This window comes from Rhinatrema bivittatum, chromosome 3 (genome assembly GCF_901001135.1).
Source record: "Rhinatrema bivittatum chromosome 3, aRhiBiv1.1, whole genome shotgun sequence".
In the NCBI taxonomy this organism is placed as follows: Eukaryota; Metazoa; Chordata; class Amphibia; order Gymnophiona; family Rhinatrematidae; genus Rhinatrema; species Rhinatrema bivittatum.
Window position 1 is genome coordinate 523217930 of NC_042617.1, and position 16776 is coordinate 523234705.

Sequence of the window (16776 nt, forward strand, 5' to 3'; positions counted from 1 at the left end):
CTGTAGATGACTTTGAAAAGCTTTCAATGCTAGTCGGATGGCTCTGAGTTCTAGTAAGTTTATTTGTAAGTTCTGTTCTTGTGGGGACCACAGTCCCTGTGTTTCCAAAAGGTCCAGATGTGCGCCCCACCCTTTGCATGAGGCATCCGTGGTGAGGACTGCATTGTGTGGAGGAGGACTGAACAAGATTCCTCTGGATAGAATGGACTCTTTTAGCCACCAATTGACATCTTTTGTCATTTGGGAGGTGAGCAATAGATGTGTTGTTAATGGTTGCCAGTGCTGTTTCCATTGTCGTTTTAATCCCCATTGTAGACGACATATGTGTAGTCTTGTATTGGGAACCGTGAAGATGGCTGCCGCCATATGTCCCAATATTTGGAATATCTGTCGCGCCGACGGTCTGTGCATAGCTTTCAGGGCCCACAGCAACTTTTGCATCTCTTGTTTCCTGTCTTCTGGAAGGAAAGCTCTGCAGCGCGTAGTGTCCAATCGAGCTCCTATGAATTGCAAGACCTGTGTCGGCTGTAACATCGACTTCTGAAAGTTTACGACAAGGCCCAATTTTTCTAAACAGTCAATCACCTGATGAAGGTGATCTATGAGTTTAGAAGGGGTTGAGGCTACTATAAGCCAATCGTCCAGGTACGGGAAGATGCGCATGCCTTTCTGTCTGAGGTATGCCACCATCACCACCATGCATTTGGTGAAAACTCTCGGGGCTGCTGACAGGCCGAAAGGAAGAACCTTGTATTGATAACTCTGTTTCTTGTATTGGAAGCATAAGTATCGCCATGAGGATGGATGGATAGGAATGTGTGTATAGGGGTCCTTCAAATCTATTGAGCACATCCAGTCATTTCGTTGAAGGAGTAGCAAGATTGATTTGAGGGATACCATTTTGAACTTTTCCTTGTGGAGGCATTTGTTGAGCTCTCGAAGATCTAAGATTGGGTGAAGGCCACCGTATTTCTTTAGAATGAAGAAATATGGGGAGTAAAACCCTTGTTTTGGGCTGTTTGGGAAATATGACAGATTGCTCCCTGTTGCTTGAGCAAGAGGATCTCTTGTTCAAGCTGAGGATGAAAGATTTTTGTTGTGTGGACCAGTGGATGAGGTAGTGAGGGCATAGTTATGAATTGTAACTGGTACCCATTTTGTACAATGTCTAGGACCCAAAGATCTGATGTTATCTCCGCCCATGCTGGAAAACGAGCTGTGAATCTTCCTGGGGGCGCTTAATGTGGAGGTGGCGGCAAAATACTTAAAAAGACTGTGACGTTTTTGCTGTTGTAGTTGACTGTTGAGCCTGCGGGCATTGAGTCCTTGGTTTACCTCTCCTGTTCAACTGTTGTTGTTGCTGTTGAGGACATTGGTACAGTTGGTAATTCATCATTCTGTAAGACTGATAAGACCTGTATGGTCGATGTGCGTATTGGATACGGCGCGAGGATCCAAACTGGCGTCTTGAGGCTGAATACTGGGAAGTGCCCACAAGAGACTGAACAGCTACCATCTGGTCCTTTAATTTTGTTACTGTTTCTTGAAAGTGTTCTCCAAAAAGATTGTCTCCTGTGCATGGTATGTTGGCTAGCTTTTCATGAAGGTCTTCTTGGATGGCGCTGGGTTAGAGCCACACCATACATCTTGCTGCAGTCACTGTAGCTGAGGCTCTCGATGTTGGTTTGAACCCTTCGTAAATGGAACAAAGCAAATGCCTGGTACATTCGTCCATGTCTTGAAGAGGGTGTTGGACAGAATCTGATGTGGAGACCAGCATTCCTTTGGTTGCCTGGATGCACTCGTAAAGGTATTGCACCATATAAAATTGGTGGTGCTGTACTCGGGATGAGAGCATGGCGTTTTGATATACCTTTTTTGCGAATTCATCCAAGTAGCAATTGTCACGACCAGGCGGGGTAGATGCATGTAGCTTTGACTTCTTAGCCTGTTGCATCGCCGATTCTACAACGATAGATGTGTGCGGTAGTTGTGGTGTAGAATAGCAAGGTGATTTTTGCATCTTGTATTTAAGATCTGTTTTCCTTGCCACCGCTGGTATGGAAAACGGAGTCTCCCACAATTTCTCCCACACTTTGTCAAGTTCTGTCTGTGGGGGGAGCGACGGTTCACTGGGAACATCAAAAATGTTTAAGAGACCCATAGTTTCTGTCCTGGGATCCAGGAGTTTCTGGGTCTCTAATTGTAGAATTGCTCCCATTTTATCCAAAAACCTTGGGTATGATAGGTCTTCAGGTGGCGAGTACAGTTCCTGAGGCTGATCTGGTGGATCAGATGGAAATCCAGTAGAGGAAGATGGTGAGGAAGATGGCAAATCTGTTCTCTTTGGTGGGGTGGGATCATCCACCGATATAGGAGAGTGAAGTGACGCCAGAGACCTCGAAGGGGTCGGAGATGATTCCTTGGCAGGTTGCGGGAGTTCTGGAGAAGTGGAGGGTGACTCTGGTGGTAACGAGAACGTTGCCTGTAAAGTATCGAAAAAACCAGAAAGCACTTGAGACAAGTGAGTAAAAGCCTCTCGTGTCTGAGGTGGCATATTCGGGCAACTAGGCTGATGAATTGGCTCCCTGAGGGTGATGTGTCCACCTGCAGGTGTAATGGTCGTTTGTCCTTCCTTGTTACCGTATCTCTATCTTCATGAGAAAATGGTCGCTGATGTTGAGCAGAACATGACTGAGATCGTGAACTGTTGAATCTACTCCGAAGGGATGTAGGAGAGGATAGTACGTGAATCAGTTCCGCCTCCGAAGACGAAGTGGATGTGGCAGTTCGTCTTGTTTCTGAGGAACTGGGACTTTGTGCATAAAATGGGCGAGTTGGATCACTAATTGTGGATTTTTTTTGTATCCCTGTGTCTGTGGGAAACATGAGTCTTTGAACATTTAGGATACGGTTCTACTGGTAAAGATTGACTGTGTGGAGTAGTAAGGCCCACCTGCATCGGAGACAATGACGATTGTCGAGGTTGTGTCAATGAAGAACCCCGATGCGTCGTATGTTTTCTTTTCTGAGTGGAGTGTTTTGGTTGTGGAGTCTAACAGGTCGACGTAGATGTCTGATGTGCCTCTTCTGACATACATTGCATCGGTTTCGACGTCGAATGCGTCGGACTCAAGGCAGAGTGCGTCGACTTCGACTCTTTATGCGTCGGTCTGGACTCTTGCGTCGATGTCAACGCTTTCTGTATTGATTGCATCGGCTTCGAGTCTGTGTGCTTCGGTGCCCTCTGCATCGATTTCGAAGCACTATGTGTCAGCTTCGCTCTGTGCGTCAGCGTCGAGGACTTTGGCTCCGACTTTGAGTGTCTCAAATCTCCTTGACACTGCGTCGATGTTTGTGTTAGCGTCAATACTCTCGACGCTGCTCTGACGACTTCGAATCTGAATGTTGCAGAGTGAGTATTGGGGTTGATTTGTCCGCGCTGTGCGTTGAGGGGGCCGGATGTCCATCCCGCCCTTGTCCCAATTACTTATATCAGGTTTCCTCTGATTCTTTCATGGGCCTTACCATTTCTCCAGGCCTGGAGAGTTCAGGATCCATCAAGGCTGCTCTTTTAATTGATGGGGCCCGTTTCTTTGCCGGTCCCAGCGAAGAATGTGTGTCTGACGGGGGGGGGCATTAGAGCCCTCTTTTCACGATTTTAAATTTTGAATTTTCTGGGCCCACTGCCGTCGGGCCCTCAGTGACATTCTTCCACAATGTGGGCAGTTGTGTTGAACATGTTCCGGACCTGAACACCTGTAGCACAAATCATGTCCATCTGTTATGGACATGATTTTTTAACATTTGCAGGGCTTAAAACCAGGTTGCCTACTCTGATTTTGGGACATCTTCTTTCCTTAGAAACAAAAAACTGAGGAGAAGACAAGCTCTGCGTGCGATCCCACGCGCGGAAAAAACAGACTGAGGAGAATCTGTTACTTTCCTGCGCGGGAACCCACGAGCAACCGCAGAGGACAAAAACTTTAACCTCTGCTTGGGGAAACTCCGCCTCCCGAGACCTGAAGACATCTCCCATGACAGCATGGCTAATTCATCCCTGCTATCGACGGGAAAAAAGCCTTTAACTCCTGTTAACAGTGGCTAAAAACTACTCTTTCTCAATGCAGCCAAAAATATATGCAGGGTTCTACAATGTGCACCCTTGAAACTGTAGTGACAGGGGAGGTTCTTGAGAGGAGGCCAGGGGGTATTTAGATTGAGGGAGGAAGAGTATTCTCATAGATGACAGTTTCACATTTTTGCGTGTACTTTTCCAGCAAATTTCTGCCTTCCGTAAAAGCAGATGCAAGTTGACCATTGCAACTTTCAAAGCAAAAGTGTGCAAGTAATTTTGCTTTGAGAACTGGTGCACAGCTCATGGGTAAAAAGCACGCCCACTGTTTGTCACAGTGCAGACTGCTTGAAAACTGCCCTCTAGATGTTCCTGATGATCAAAATTGCAGGGATCAAATTTAGTGGTAGCTGGATGGCATAATGCCACTCCTTTTTGCTTTGGGTCACAAATATTTGGTTGGTCAGTTGGCCAATAGTACTTCATCATATACATTTGACTTTGCCCTTTACTGCAATAGTGCACCATTTTCAGCAGGCAGAGAAAACTGTCTAACACAGTGAAATTGACTTGAGTCAGGTTCTCTGCCTGCCTCTATAGGTGTGTTTACATCACCCAGAATACACAGAGACAGCAGGCAAGGTTTATGGATCCTACCAGCAGCATGCCTGAGCCTAGAGGGAGAGAGTAAGAGTGAGACAGAGAGGTACCACATGGAAGAGGAGAGCCAAGGAAACAAAAGAGGAGAAGAGGAAACGCCAGGGGAAAAGTGAGGGGGGTGGGGAAGGAAGAGGAGACACCAAGGAAAGAGGGGTTAGGGATGCCAGGATGGGAGGGAGCGGGAGGCAGGCAAGAGACACCATGAAGGAGGAAGAGGAGAAGAAGAGATTCCAAGGGTGATGGATGCAGGAGATAATAAGGAACCATGGGCAAGAGACACCATGGGGGAAGGAAAGGAGAGAGACCATGGAGGAACTGAGAGAGACTCAATGTAGGGAGAAGGGGAGCATGAGACTGAGGCAAAGTATGTTATTTCTTTATGAAATTGTAAAAGAGTAAGTAAAAACTATTTCAAATTCTAATATGTTAAATTTGTAGAATCCATCACTAAAGGACCAAAAAGAGTGATTTTCATTGGTATTTTTAATTGTCAGTTGAGTTTTAAGGCAAGCCTCAATTTTTCTTCAGAATTGAGCCAGGAAAAATATTTGTTCCAAATTCATTCCCTAGAATATGATGCCAAAAGGTTACTTTGCTGTCATTAAACCTCCTTGCCAATAGTCAGTTTTACTGACAAGTGACCCTTCATTAATACTCTTCCGGTTTCCATTATTGAGTTAACCAGGGTAGTGTTGTTCAGTTGGTTTTCTTGGTGAAGTTATCACTAACCATCCCCTCCATGCACATGAGTAACACAAGGCTATGTGAACTCCACTGTCACTCTCTCTGTTGCCTTAAGGGTAAAGTAGAAGCTGAGCTGCACCTGCTGACGGCAGAAGAGGCTGAGAAAAGTCCTGTCGGCCTGGGCCGTAACGAGCCAGAGCCACTGGAGAAACCTAAGTAAGTGCCTGTGTCTCCTTCCCGCATGTCACCACTCCCATTCCTTAATTTGTTCTTCAAGGCCATTCTAGCTAATTTTATATATTATGCATTTTATATAGTATAAAAGGGGAATAAGGCAGCAGGGTAGTCCGACTCTCTTTTGATTCATCTCTTCCATCATTCCTAATGCAGAAGTCTTTATTCAAAAGCGTGCTCAGGTTTTAGGAACCAAAGTAATACTGTCCTAATGTTTTTCAGAAAAAAAAAACCTTTTGGAAGAGTTCTTTGCTTTTTGAAAATAAAAAAACAGGTCTTAAATCCCTCCAAACTTGGAATGGAGTTCCCTCCTCCCCTCAGTTCTTGCCTAAAATGCTGTTAGCCCTCACTTGTTCAGATTACGCTGTGGAGCTCCTTCTAGCATCAGCATCTGGGAGTATTAGAGATAGCCCAAATGTTTCAAGGGACATGTTGAACACAAAGGGGCAGATCTTACGCGCGGGTGTAGATTTGTTCACACAACCCGGCGCGAACAAATCTACGCTCGATTTTATAACATGTGCGCGCTGCTGCGCGCATGTTATAAAATCCAGGGTCGGCGCGTGCAAGGGGGTGCACACATGTGCACCTTGCATGCGCCGAGCCCGAGGGGAGCCCCGATGGCTTTCCCCGTTCCCTTCAAGGCCGGCTTAACTTGTGTGCGCCGGTCGGCTGCCGGCTCGCCATTCCCCAGCCCGGGGGCTGCTTCGGAGGGCTCGGCCCCGGAACACCTCCGGGCTGGCACCACGCCCATGGCCCCGCCCCCGGAATGCCCCCGAATGCTGCGCCGCCCCGACACACCCCCCAAGCAAAGCCCCGGGACTTACGCACGTCACAGGGCTTTTCGCGCGCCGGGGGCCTATGCAACATAGGCACGCCAGCGCGCAGGGCTTTTAAAATTTACCCCAAAGGTTTTTCCAGTAGCTAACAAGACAAAGGAGAAAGGTAGGAAAGGAGGGGAAGAGATGAAACCTTCCAGGGGATGGGAAAAGAGGATTTTGTAACAGCAGTAGAGGCCATGGCTTTTAGCAATCAAGAGAGGGGTGGGGAAGGTCCCCACTAGCAAGAAGCAACAAGGGCCCAGCTTGTCATGAAAGAAAACTAAAGTACATTATTAACATGATAACCAGCATGTAATAAGAAACAGGACAGTATGAGGCATATATTCAAAATGTAGCTGGATTTCTAAGTTAGCCAGATAGACATAGCACCATAATAAGTGCTGCTTAGGCAGATAAGTCTTATTCATCTAAGTTTAGATCTGCTATTAAGCAGGTCTAACTTACCCGGATAAGTTATCCACCTAACGATGAATATCGCCTCTTAGCCAAATAACTTATCCAGCTAAGTAGCCCCACCCCAATCCGCCCACTGCCCACCCACAACTTATCCGGCTATTCAGATAGCCAGATAAGTGACTTATGCAACAATCTAGGAGCCGCTGAACATTCTTGGATATTCAGCGGCCACTACATAGCCGGATAAGGCCTACTTATCCGGCTATCTAGCACTAAATGCACTTTGAATAACAGTCTCTAGGTGCCTAAGAGCAAGGTACAGATGAGTTTTCCTTTAAAAAGTAATGGGATAGCCTGTTTCAAAACATCTGATTTAAATTCGGCTCCAAGCAGGCCAATTTGATTGTGAACTGCCAGTCTCTATCAAGAGTCAGAGACTTCTAATCAGGAAATACATCACCCTCACTTCAGCATTAGTAGAAAGTGATAAAGAGTAATACTATATCTATATCAATAATCCACCGCACTGTGGACCATTCTAGGGAACAAGAACTATCTCAAATGAAAGTGCCCAAGCATGTGCATAGGCACCGGCTTAAATCAATGGTGACATCTACTGTACAGTATCAGTGCTAATGGTGGAATAGAATGTCAGGGCTGAAGTACATCCCCTAGTAGATTTCCCTGTCTATTATTTAGCCCTTGTGAATATGTGGAAAATCTTTTTTTTTTTTTTTTGTATATTTTCCAATTGCATCTGGTGATCATCTAACAGTTAATCAATGGCATAAAGAGGTAGAACACAAGAAAACAACGTTGCTGAGATGAGAGAGAGCACGCATTCTTTCTAGACGAACGAGTCACTGGAAGCCGGTATGTTTCCAGGAGTCACGTGCTCTCTCTGCCCTCCCAAATCCTGACATCAGACGGTGTTTCGACTGTGCCTGTGTAGGGAGAAAATAATGTTAGAGCAAGCACTTATATTGCTCAGCATCATCTGTTCTCACCCATCCTGGTCACAATATAAAAGACATCTGCTGTCAAAATGGAGACAATTGCGAAATAAAAAAAAAAAAAAATTTCACATATTCACACAGGGTAAATAATAGACAACAAGGACATTTACTAAGAGATGAAGTGCAGCCCTGACATTCTGATCCCCCATTAGCACTTACACTGTGTAGTAGATTTCACTGTTGATTTGAGCCGGTGTTTGTACACAATGTTGTGTGCCTGACATGTTTTGACGTGAGTACATTTGATCAGTGGATCTCTAATCTTGTGTTTTCTGAGTATTAACACAATAACAGAACTAGGCTAAAGCTGCAAATCACAGACCTCAATTTTCTCCTTTTTAATATCATCAGAACATGAAATATTTAACAATTCTATAGCAAATCATATCCTTGTCATAAAATTGTATTAGAATTCTATTGAGTTGAATAAAACAACAAATCCTCGGCCATAATTATGTGAAATTAAGCATCCTCTATAAAGTCAGTTTATCCACTTAGCATGATTATTTTATTATAGGCAGATAAGACATGTTTTAATTAATAAATGAATCAATAAAATCAGTCTTTCCATTGAAATGCTATTGGACAAATATTTATATGAGAATCTTCAGATACAGTATTTGTAAATATCTTTAAAACTGCCTCCATGCTGGATCTTCCTATGTGAGTAATGATTAAAAGCACTGTTATAAAAGTCTGAAAGAGATGATCATGGGCCTTTAGCACAACTGGCAGAGGTGGATTCAGGAGGAGCAGAGGGAATCCTTTCCTGACAGGAAGTGCAAAGGGTGTAAGGATCAACCTCTGAAGGTGGGGCCTAAATCAGCATTAAAATTCAAGAAAATTGAAGACTAAAGTGTCAGAGTCCATGCGTGAGTTCAACAAACTTACAAAAAGTTCAAGGATTCATTGAATTTGTTTGCAACTGTCTATTATTAAAAATATATTTAATGTGGATTCCTCAATCAGCAAATTTGCTTTGGCATTCGAGTGGATTCACCCAAATTAGGGTTCCACAGCTGGCAGATTTAATGCAAACTCATGCCACTCCTTGGCAAATCTAGATCAAATCTGGTCAAATTTTCTCCCATTTGCTGGGGGAATGTCAATGAATGCCCCCATTAAACCTGAAAAAGCTGACAAATTCAAAACAGGTCACAAATTTGCCTAGTTTGATTTTTATCTAGAATGATTGGCACATGTCTAGTCACAGGCCAGGTTATATGCTAAAGTGCATCCTCTGTTAATCTCATTACATATTACTAACCCAGAGGAACTAGGCTCAATTTAAAGCCAAGCATATGTTTTATATATATTTATTTCCTACGTCTCATACAATTTAACAAAAAGTGCTGAGTGCAATACATAATATCCCCGTTAAAAATTCTCCATACCATACTCACATACACACCATGCATACCATCATATCCCACCACATACTAAAAAACCCAACTGGTACATAAACAATACTAATACCCCCCACTATATACCCCAATGTACAATACATCATTATTCAAATAGACATTCACTGTTGTTACCAATACCAAGTATCTGTTATTAATTAACATGTATTACATTGTATTGTTTTTAAAACACAAGAAACTCTTAAATGTCATATCAGATACAAAGTATCTACCATGTTAACACAATCTTTAATTCAATTTATACAATATGATATCTGATGTTATAATGCCCGACGGGACACCCGTTTCACCCCTTCCTTGGGGCTTCTTCAGGGATGAATTTCTGTATTATTCACATACACCCTCTATCACCGTCTTCCTCATATGTATTGGTCAATATCCATGCATTCATATAGTGATATTGAACTCCAGTTCATTGGGAGGATATCAATTGCACACAGCCGTCAATTCTCCAACTAACAAAAGAATATATTTCATAAAGTTAAAAAAGAATATCTATTTTATGACAGGGATAACCACCCTGTGCACCGTCACCTTAAACACACCATACCAACCAGATGTATTCAAACCGGCGAAACTGTTTCCCGCTAATTACTAAAAGCACTTATAATTACAAATTTGCAGGGCATGCGTTGTCATTTCATCATTGCTGATCTCACGAAACAAAGACCCGAACTGTTTCGATATCTGTGTAAAATCAGATCAATAATTCCTTTAATAATTCATGTTCCCATATGTCTCATCATTAATGATGTCAAAATAAAGGAACCTTTCACACGTTCAACTTATTAAATCAAACTTTTTAAAACTATCTACTAACGCGCCCTGACTCTTTTAACAAACCTAGTGACACCATTATATACTAACGTTATCTATGCTTCTACTTCAACCTCACCATTCAACTTCCCCAATGCAACCTCATATATTAACATTATCTCACAATAGTTATCTCACCATTCAACCTCACCAATTCGACCTATTGTACTGCCACTATCTATACTCCGAGTCAACCTCACCATTCAACCTCATCAGATCGACCTCATATACTAACGTTATCTGTACTTCAATTCAACATCACCACAATAAATAACCTAGAAACTTCCCAAACTTACCTTAACAGAACTTAATACCAATCGTCATGTCTAGCAGTCACTGCAAATGGTAACACTCAATTTAACAAATTTACTGCGACAGACGCCGCCGCCATGTCCTGAACTTCACAAGGAAGTCTATCGTGGAAACGTAATATCCGTATTTTTAACTCTCCCCTGACGTCAAGACGTACCTGACGTGATACTAATGTGAAACGCCCTGTAGCGTGCTGAACTTCAAAATGGGAAATAATCTTTAATAAAAAATCGTCCTTCACTGCTTTTAACTATGCCCCTTAAAATAAGCAGCCTCATCAGACCACAGACAGAAAATCACCTTTTTACTCCACAATTTAAAACTTTTTGTTAAATTGTATGAGACGTAGGAAATAAATATATATAAAACATATGGTTGGCTTTAAATTGAGCCTAGTTCCTCTGGGTTACTCACAGGCCAGGTCAGGAAAAAAAAAAGAGAAAATAGACAGACTAGAGAGACCTTGCTTTATTTTCTATCATTCTCTGCTTTTCTGTTACAAACCTGCGTAGGGGCATAGTTTGCTGGCCTGACAGATTTTCTTATCAGTTCACTGTCTCCTCTGCTACAAAACTTCAAACTCAAGTAGTGAGAATTGGATAGAAGATGAATTGCTAAAGCTGTAGTCCTCATGATAGAAGCAGGGCTATCCACCTTTGTCCTGCAGAGTCACCCGATGGGTCTGGTTTTTCACGTTATCCACGAAGACTATGCATGGAAGTTCCAAATGTGTGCAGCCTTAAATCGTGGCCTGTTAGGTGAGGGAAACTTGAGGACTGCTTTAGGAAACATTGCCCTGTACATTAGTTATTCATCCTGGAATGAAACTGAAGAGTATACAATGAGAATCAAAGCTATTATCTGCTTACCAAAGAGGGGCTATTACTATTAGAGGAGAAAAACACTACAGGACACGTCTTTGGCTGCATCTGCCCAAGAAAGAAATTATAGGGAAAAATTCCGGAACCAGTAATGATGCGTCAGGTCAGGGCCTGAGGACCCAGGCCAGCCTGCCAGTCCTCATTCTTCTATGCCAGATTAGTGACTGACCAGCAGGACCTGGCAGGGGAAAGGAGGGAGGGGGGTTATAGAATGTCTGTTTGGAAGTGTGAAGTTGCCCTAAGCAGAGAGATGAAGATCAAAGGAGACTCTGGAGCAAATAGAAACACTCCTCCAGATTTCAGTCAGGCATGCCTCCATGGCAGGGCTTCCCAAACTTTTAGCCAATGTGACCCCATTTTAGCACTTGAAAATTCACACGACCCCAGAGGACAACCAAACCTAATTAGCAGGGGTGTAGTTTGCCTCCAACAACCTCTTCCCTCACCATTCCTGCACTCCAACTGATCCCCTCTCTCAACCTCCATCCCCCTCCAGAGGGCCTCTCAAACTTTGCCCTTCCAGCTGATCCCCTCTTACATCCCTCAGTTCCTCTCCCCTTCCCAGCCTAGCTGCTTGCTCACCCACTCCAGCTTTTTACATCCTGCCCACTGAACCTCTCTCACCTCCAAGCCATTTTTGTAACCCCAATTGATCATCTGTCATCCCTTCTTCTCTCTTTTCTCATATACCCCCCCCCCCCCAGTTGATACTCTCACCCCTAGCCCCTCTCTTGCATCCCCCATCTCACCTTCCACAGCCAATCCCTCTCCCACTGATCCAACTCTCAAACCCTTCCTGTATCTGATCCCTCCCTTCAAACAGCTCCCATCCAAACATCCCCTTGACTAGGATCACCAGCAATATTTTCCTTCGGGCCTCAGGCGATAAGTGGATGACAGCTAGTGGGAAGAGAGGGCAGGCTGATGACAGGGGCAACATTTTTCTCTTAGGTAGTTCAGTGATGGGAGAGTATAGAGAAGAAATGACAACCTGCACAAACCTGTGCACACACTGCCCACTCTTTCCCCAATGGCTGGTCCAATGCCCGATGTTGATCTGCAACTGTCATCAGCATTAGTAATGAAAGTCAGCACAGGATCTATGAGCCAGTAAAAGCTCACAGGCCCTGCAATGGCCCCAGTCCCTCCTCACACATTGCTTCCTGTTAACGTGGAAACTCAAGCGAGAGTGGTACCATTGCAGGACCTGAGAGAATATGTAACTCAAAGATCCCATGCTGATTTCCACTACATCTGCTGCTGGTAATGTCTGGAGAGGACTGTCCTTTGAGGCATTTGTGACCCCAGCTGGAGGTTTTATGACCCCATTTGGGGTCCCAACCCACAGTTTGGGAAGCTCTGCTCCATGGCCTGACTTGCTATGCTCAGAGATTCTCCTTCAGTAAAACTGAGAAGGGTACCAATGCTATTGGCACTACCACTAAATATCATATATTTTTTATTACTTTTATTTATTCTTGCTATTCCTTCTTTTTGTCTTTTTTGTTCTATTCCTTTTACCTATACTCCCTTTTCCCCTCTTATTTCCCCTACACACTCCATCCTGCTCCTTCTCCTTCACCTATTCATCGATTCCTCCTCCCTGTCCTTTCTCTCCTCCCTCTCCCATCCATTGTTGTTGTTCTCCTCATGCCTCTCCCGGTTCCCTCTTACCACACTCTTCCCCCACCCCCTCCTTTCTTACCTTAGTCGGCCTGACACCAGCTTCATCTGGTTTCTGAACCCCTTGAAGTCCATCCGCTACTTTATCTGGCACACTTACCGCTGGCTGATCCTGAAGGTGCTTCTCCTCGCTCTCCTGCTGCTCATGGTTGGCCTCTTCCTTTACTCTATGCCGGGTTACCTAGTCAAGAAGATCCTAGGTGCTTGAGAAGACTTCTGTCATTCATGGTACTCTTCCTCTTTTCTTGCGCCTTCTGTTCTCTCTCTCTAACAATCTTTCTAGGGGGAGTCACTTCTCAACACACTCCCCCACTCCGCTCACAGGTAGGGCTACCAGCAGTCCCACATTACTAGAAGGAACATCCTGTTTATTATTTCTAAAGATTGTCATATCTGTTTGTAATCCATATGGATTCTATCCCTTATGTTTCAGTGACAGTGTTGGCAACCCCATTTATAGGATATGTCCTGACATTAGATCAAGGATTAAATGTGCAAGAAAAAAACACAAGAAGGTTAAACAAATCTGTCCAGAGAGAAACAGAGCACCAAAGTGATGTCACAAATACCCAGGGTTTTTTGAGAAAGAATACAAAGAAGCTGTCTCACTGGTCCTCTGGTTATGGATGTCCAGAACAAACTCTGATCAATCTCTCAGATTCTCAGGGCTGGATATGCTATGGAGGCAGAAGACACAGCTTCCAGGAAGGGAAGACTGCGGCTTTTCACTTTTCAGCACCATCTGGTTGAGAGTGCTGGAATGCAGCAGCATTACTAAGCAGATGCCCTGAATGAGAGTGAAGTTCAAGGGTTAAACTTTTTCCAGATGTCTTTATGTCCCTAGGGAAATGCACTGGTAGTGCTGTGTGTACCCCAGCACAGAGATCATGCTATAGGCGGAAGATCCATGTCCATGGAACAGCTGCAGTAAAGACACCATTAAAGTCTAGTAAAGAAGTCTTCTTAATCATGGGTAGGGTTGCCGGCTGGTTCCATGTCATAAGGAACAATCTAATCCAGTCCTGACTTTTTTTTCCCTATTGCATGCAAGGACTTGTAGTTCTGATTGTCTCTGCATGCAAAAATGTAAAACCAGGACTGGATTAGACTGTTCCATATGACATGGAGCCAAATAGCTACCCTATTCATGGATTCATTAAACAACACTGTGGGCAAGTCTGTCATCCATGGAGCAACAATGATATCTCTTCCCAGTGGCCTGATTTACTAAGTTTTTCCCATAGACAAAGAATAGAAGAAAATGCTTGAAAAATTGGGCACTAGATCTATGTATATCTCCAATTCAGTCAATGGGCTGAATGTTGCTGGGGCCATGAAAATCCCAGGGCTGAGTTCCAATGCTACAGTTACTAATCCTTTTGTCCTGGGGTATGGGTTCTTAGTCTCTTATGGGGGGAAGGATATCCTTCAAGGCCCAGGGTTTGAGTGGAAACCTTATGTGTGTTTTACTATGGCTGTTCAGGGCAAGTACATTGGCAAAACAGGTAGGACTCACTGGATGGGTGTTCAAAATAAAATTAACTGTGCTTGCAAAAGAATTAAAATGAATAAGTAATGAAGAATCCAATTGCATCCAAGTTCTTCAGCCATGTGGCAGTACAGATTTAAAGTCTCTACCTCTGTGAAGGTGTCCCTCAGTTCAGGGCCCTGGAACTTGTTTATCCTCCATGGGGTGGAAAGATAACTGTCCCTAGTTGGCTAGGGTATCCTAGGTATGACTGAATCTCTTCCCCACAGTACCTGAGGTCCACAAGTACTCAAGATCTTCAACCTGCAGTGTCCTGCATCCTCTAGATGGAGAATCCTTAGGGGATCTCCAGATGTCTTTTTTCTCTTCTCTCCCTTGAATTCCTCTTAAAATCAGACAGATGCAGACCTTCCTGGAGGAAAGGCCTCTGTTGGAAAACAGTTCTTAAAGCTTTCCAGCTCTGGGGTAAGGAAGAGTGGCAGAAAAAACAAGACTTCCTTCCCTCTCAGATGGACAAAATAGACTTAGACAAAAATCCTCACTTCACCTTGATGGTTGCTGCAATCCCTCTTGGATGGGGCAAAGAGGTATACAGTTCCCTTCTGACCTAGGCAAGGGATACAACCTTCCAGAAAGGCACAGGTCTTACAGGAAAAAGTCTCTAAAACTCCCCTCTCAACTTCCCTGCCAGCTCTGTACAAGGATCTCGCCTTCCTGCTCTAGGCTGGGACCTAAAACTGGAAGAGAACTCCAAATATTCCTTACTCTCTCAAAAACAACTCGACACTGCCATTCACTACTCTGCTAGCCCCCTCCCTTGTGCCGCAGGAGCTCTCCATTCCAGCAGGCCTCTGGGGAGGTGTTGTTTAGAATGCTATGCCCCTCCGTGGTGGTCTAACCCAATGGCTGGGAGCTAGGGCCAGCTGGTGGAGACATGACTACATGTGTTTCCAGTTTCATTTGAAATAAAGGTAAAGCACAGTTTGGTTTGCCCATATTAATGGACATTGGACCAATTTTCTTTTTCATTTGCTAAACTTAAAACATATGCAAAATAATTTCTAACATGTACTAACTGGAGGTTTCAGGCTGTTTTATGTTTTCTGAAGCTAACACCACTAACAACTGACATGTTTGTTCCCACCCGTACCCTTCCTCTCCTCTCTTCTTCATGCTGCCATGGACAGTCGGCCCGACACCTCCTTCATCTGGTTCCTCAACCCGCTTAAGTCCATCAAGTATCTCATCTGCACCCGCTACAAGTGGCTAATCATTAAGATTGTGCTGGCTTTGCTGCTTCTGGCCATGTTGGCTCTCTTCATTTACAGCATGCCTGGCTACATGGTGAAGAAGATGCTGGGAGCGTGAGGGAGATTCCAGCCAGTGGACCCAATGCAGCTCTCCCCATGCCTCTCGCTGCTCCCCGGTGCTCAGCTAGCAGAGCTTTCATATGGGTTTTAGCAACATCCACTTCTCTGTGTTTGAATTATATTTTCTAAGCTAGAGGACATGTGGGGGTATTTTGGGAGGGTTTGGGGGGGTTTTTTTGGTTTGGTTTTTTTTTTTGCAGGGGATGGGGACAACAATGTAAAACAAAAGGGAAGAGTCAGATTAGGGAAGTATTTTGCTTAATTTAATAGAATCAAAATGATCAATCTGCTGCCTCCACATTTCATGTCACAGTGAATTAATCTCACTTGGAGAAGATGTGCAAACTGTGTTCAAAATATGTTTTGTTTTCTGCTTTTCATTTCTGTCCTCCAACTAGGATTTTAAAATTTCCTAATGGACTGTGGTATTGTTAGTGTGTCCTCTCTTTCAGTTTTACTTTACAGCTCATCATGAATAGGGCACATCTTCTGATGGAGGCAAGACATAGGAGGACTATATAACTCCAAGCCTAAGGGGCAGAATGGGCCAGCCCTGATTTTACGCCCACTGCATGCACGGACTTAAGAAACTGGAATTACAGTAGGCGTGAAACCAGGACTGACTATCCCTTTTGATATGGAGCAGTAGTGTCAACGTAGCAATATACAGATTGAAATTTACTGTCAGTGTACAGTAATGGGAAATATACAGTAATGGGAAAATGGCAGGTAATGGTCCCTTTAAATGCTGTTACCAAATATTTTTCTCATAATAGCATATTTACGACATGCAATGGAAACAAAATTCGGGTCACACAAGGAAAAATTGTGCATTAGAGCAACAGGTTTTGAAATCCAGTGTGCGCACATGAGGCAATGAATTGGCTCACACAC

At 44.0% G+C, this 16776-nt stretch overlaps 1 protein-coding gene across 7 annotated transcripts in view; it reads left to right on the top strand.

Moving 5' to 3' along the window:
- OTOF (otoferlin) overlaps positions 1–15880 on the top strand; it is a 773648-nt gene extending 757768 nt beyond the window's left edge. For 4 of the 7 annotated variants that reach the window (XM_029596247.1, XM_029596250.1, XM_029596249.1 and 1 more), the window contains 2 exons: positions 5535–5635; positions 15700–15880. In XM_029596247.1, coding sequence (XP_029452107.1) covers positions 5535–5635; positions 15700–15880 — 282 coding nt within the window. Of the gene's footprint in view, positions 1–5534; positions 5636–13050; positions 13232–15699 lie in introns of those variants that run through there. The other 3 variants (XM_029596248.1, XM_029596251.1, XM_029596253.1) reach the window with 1 other exon arrangement.
- Positions 15881–16776: the final 896 nt, after the last annotated feature.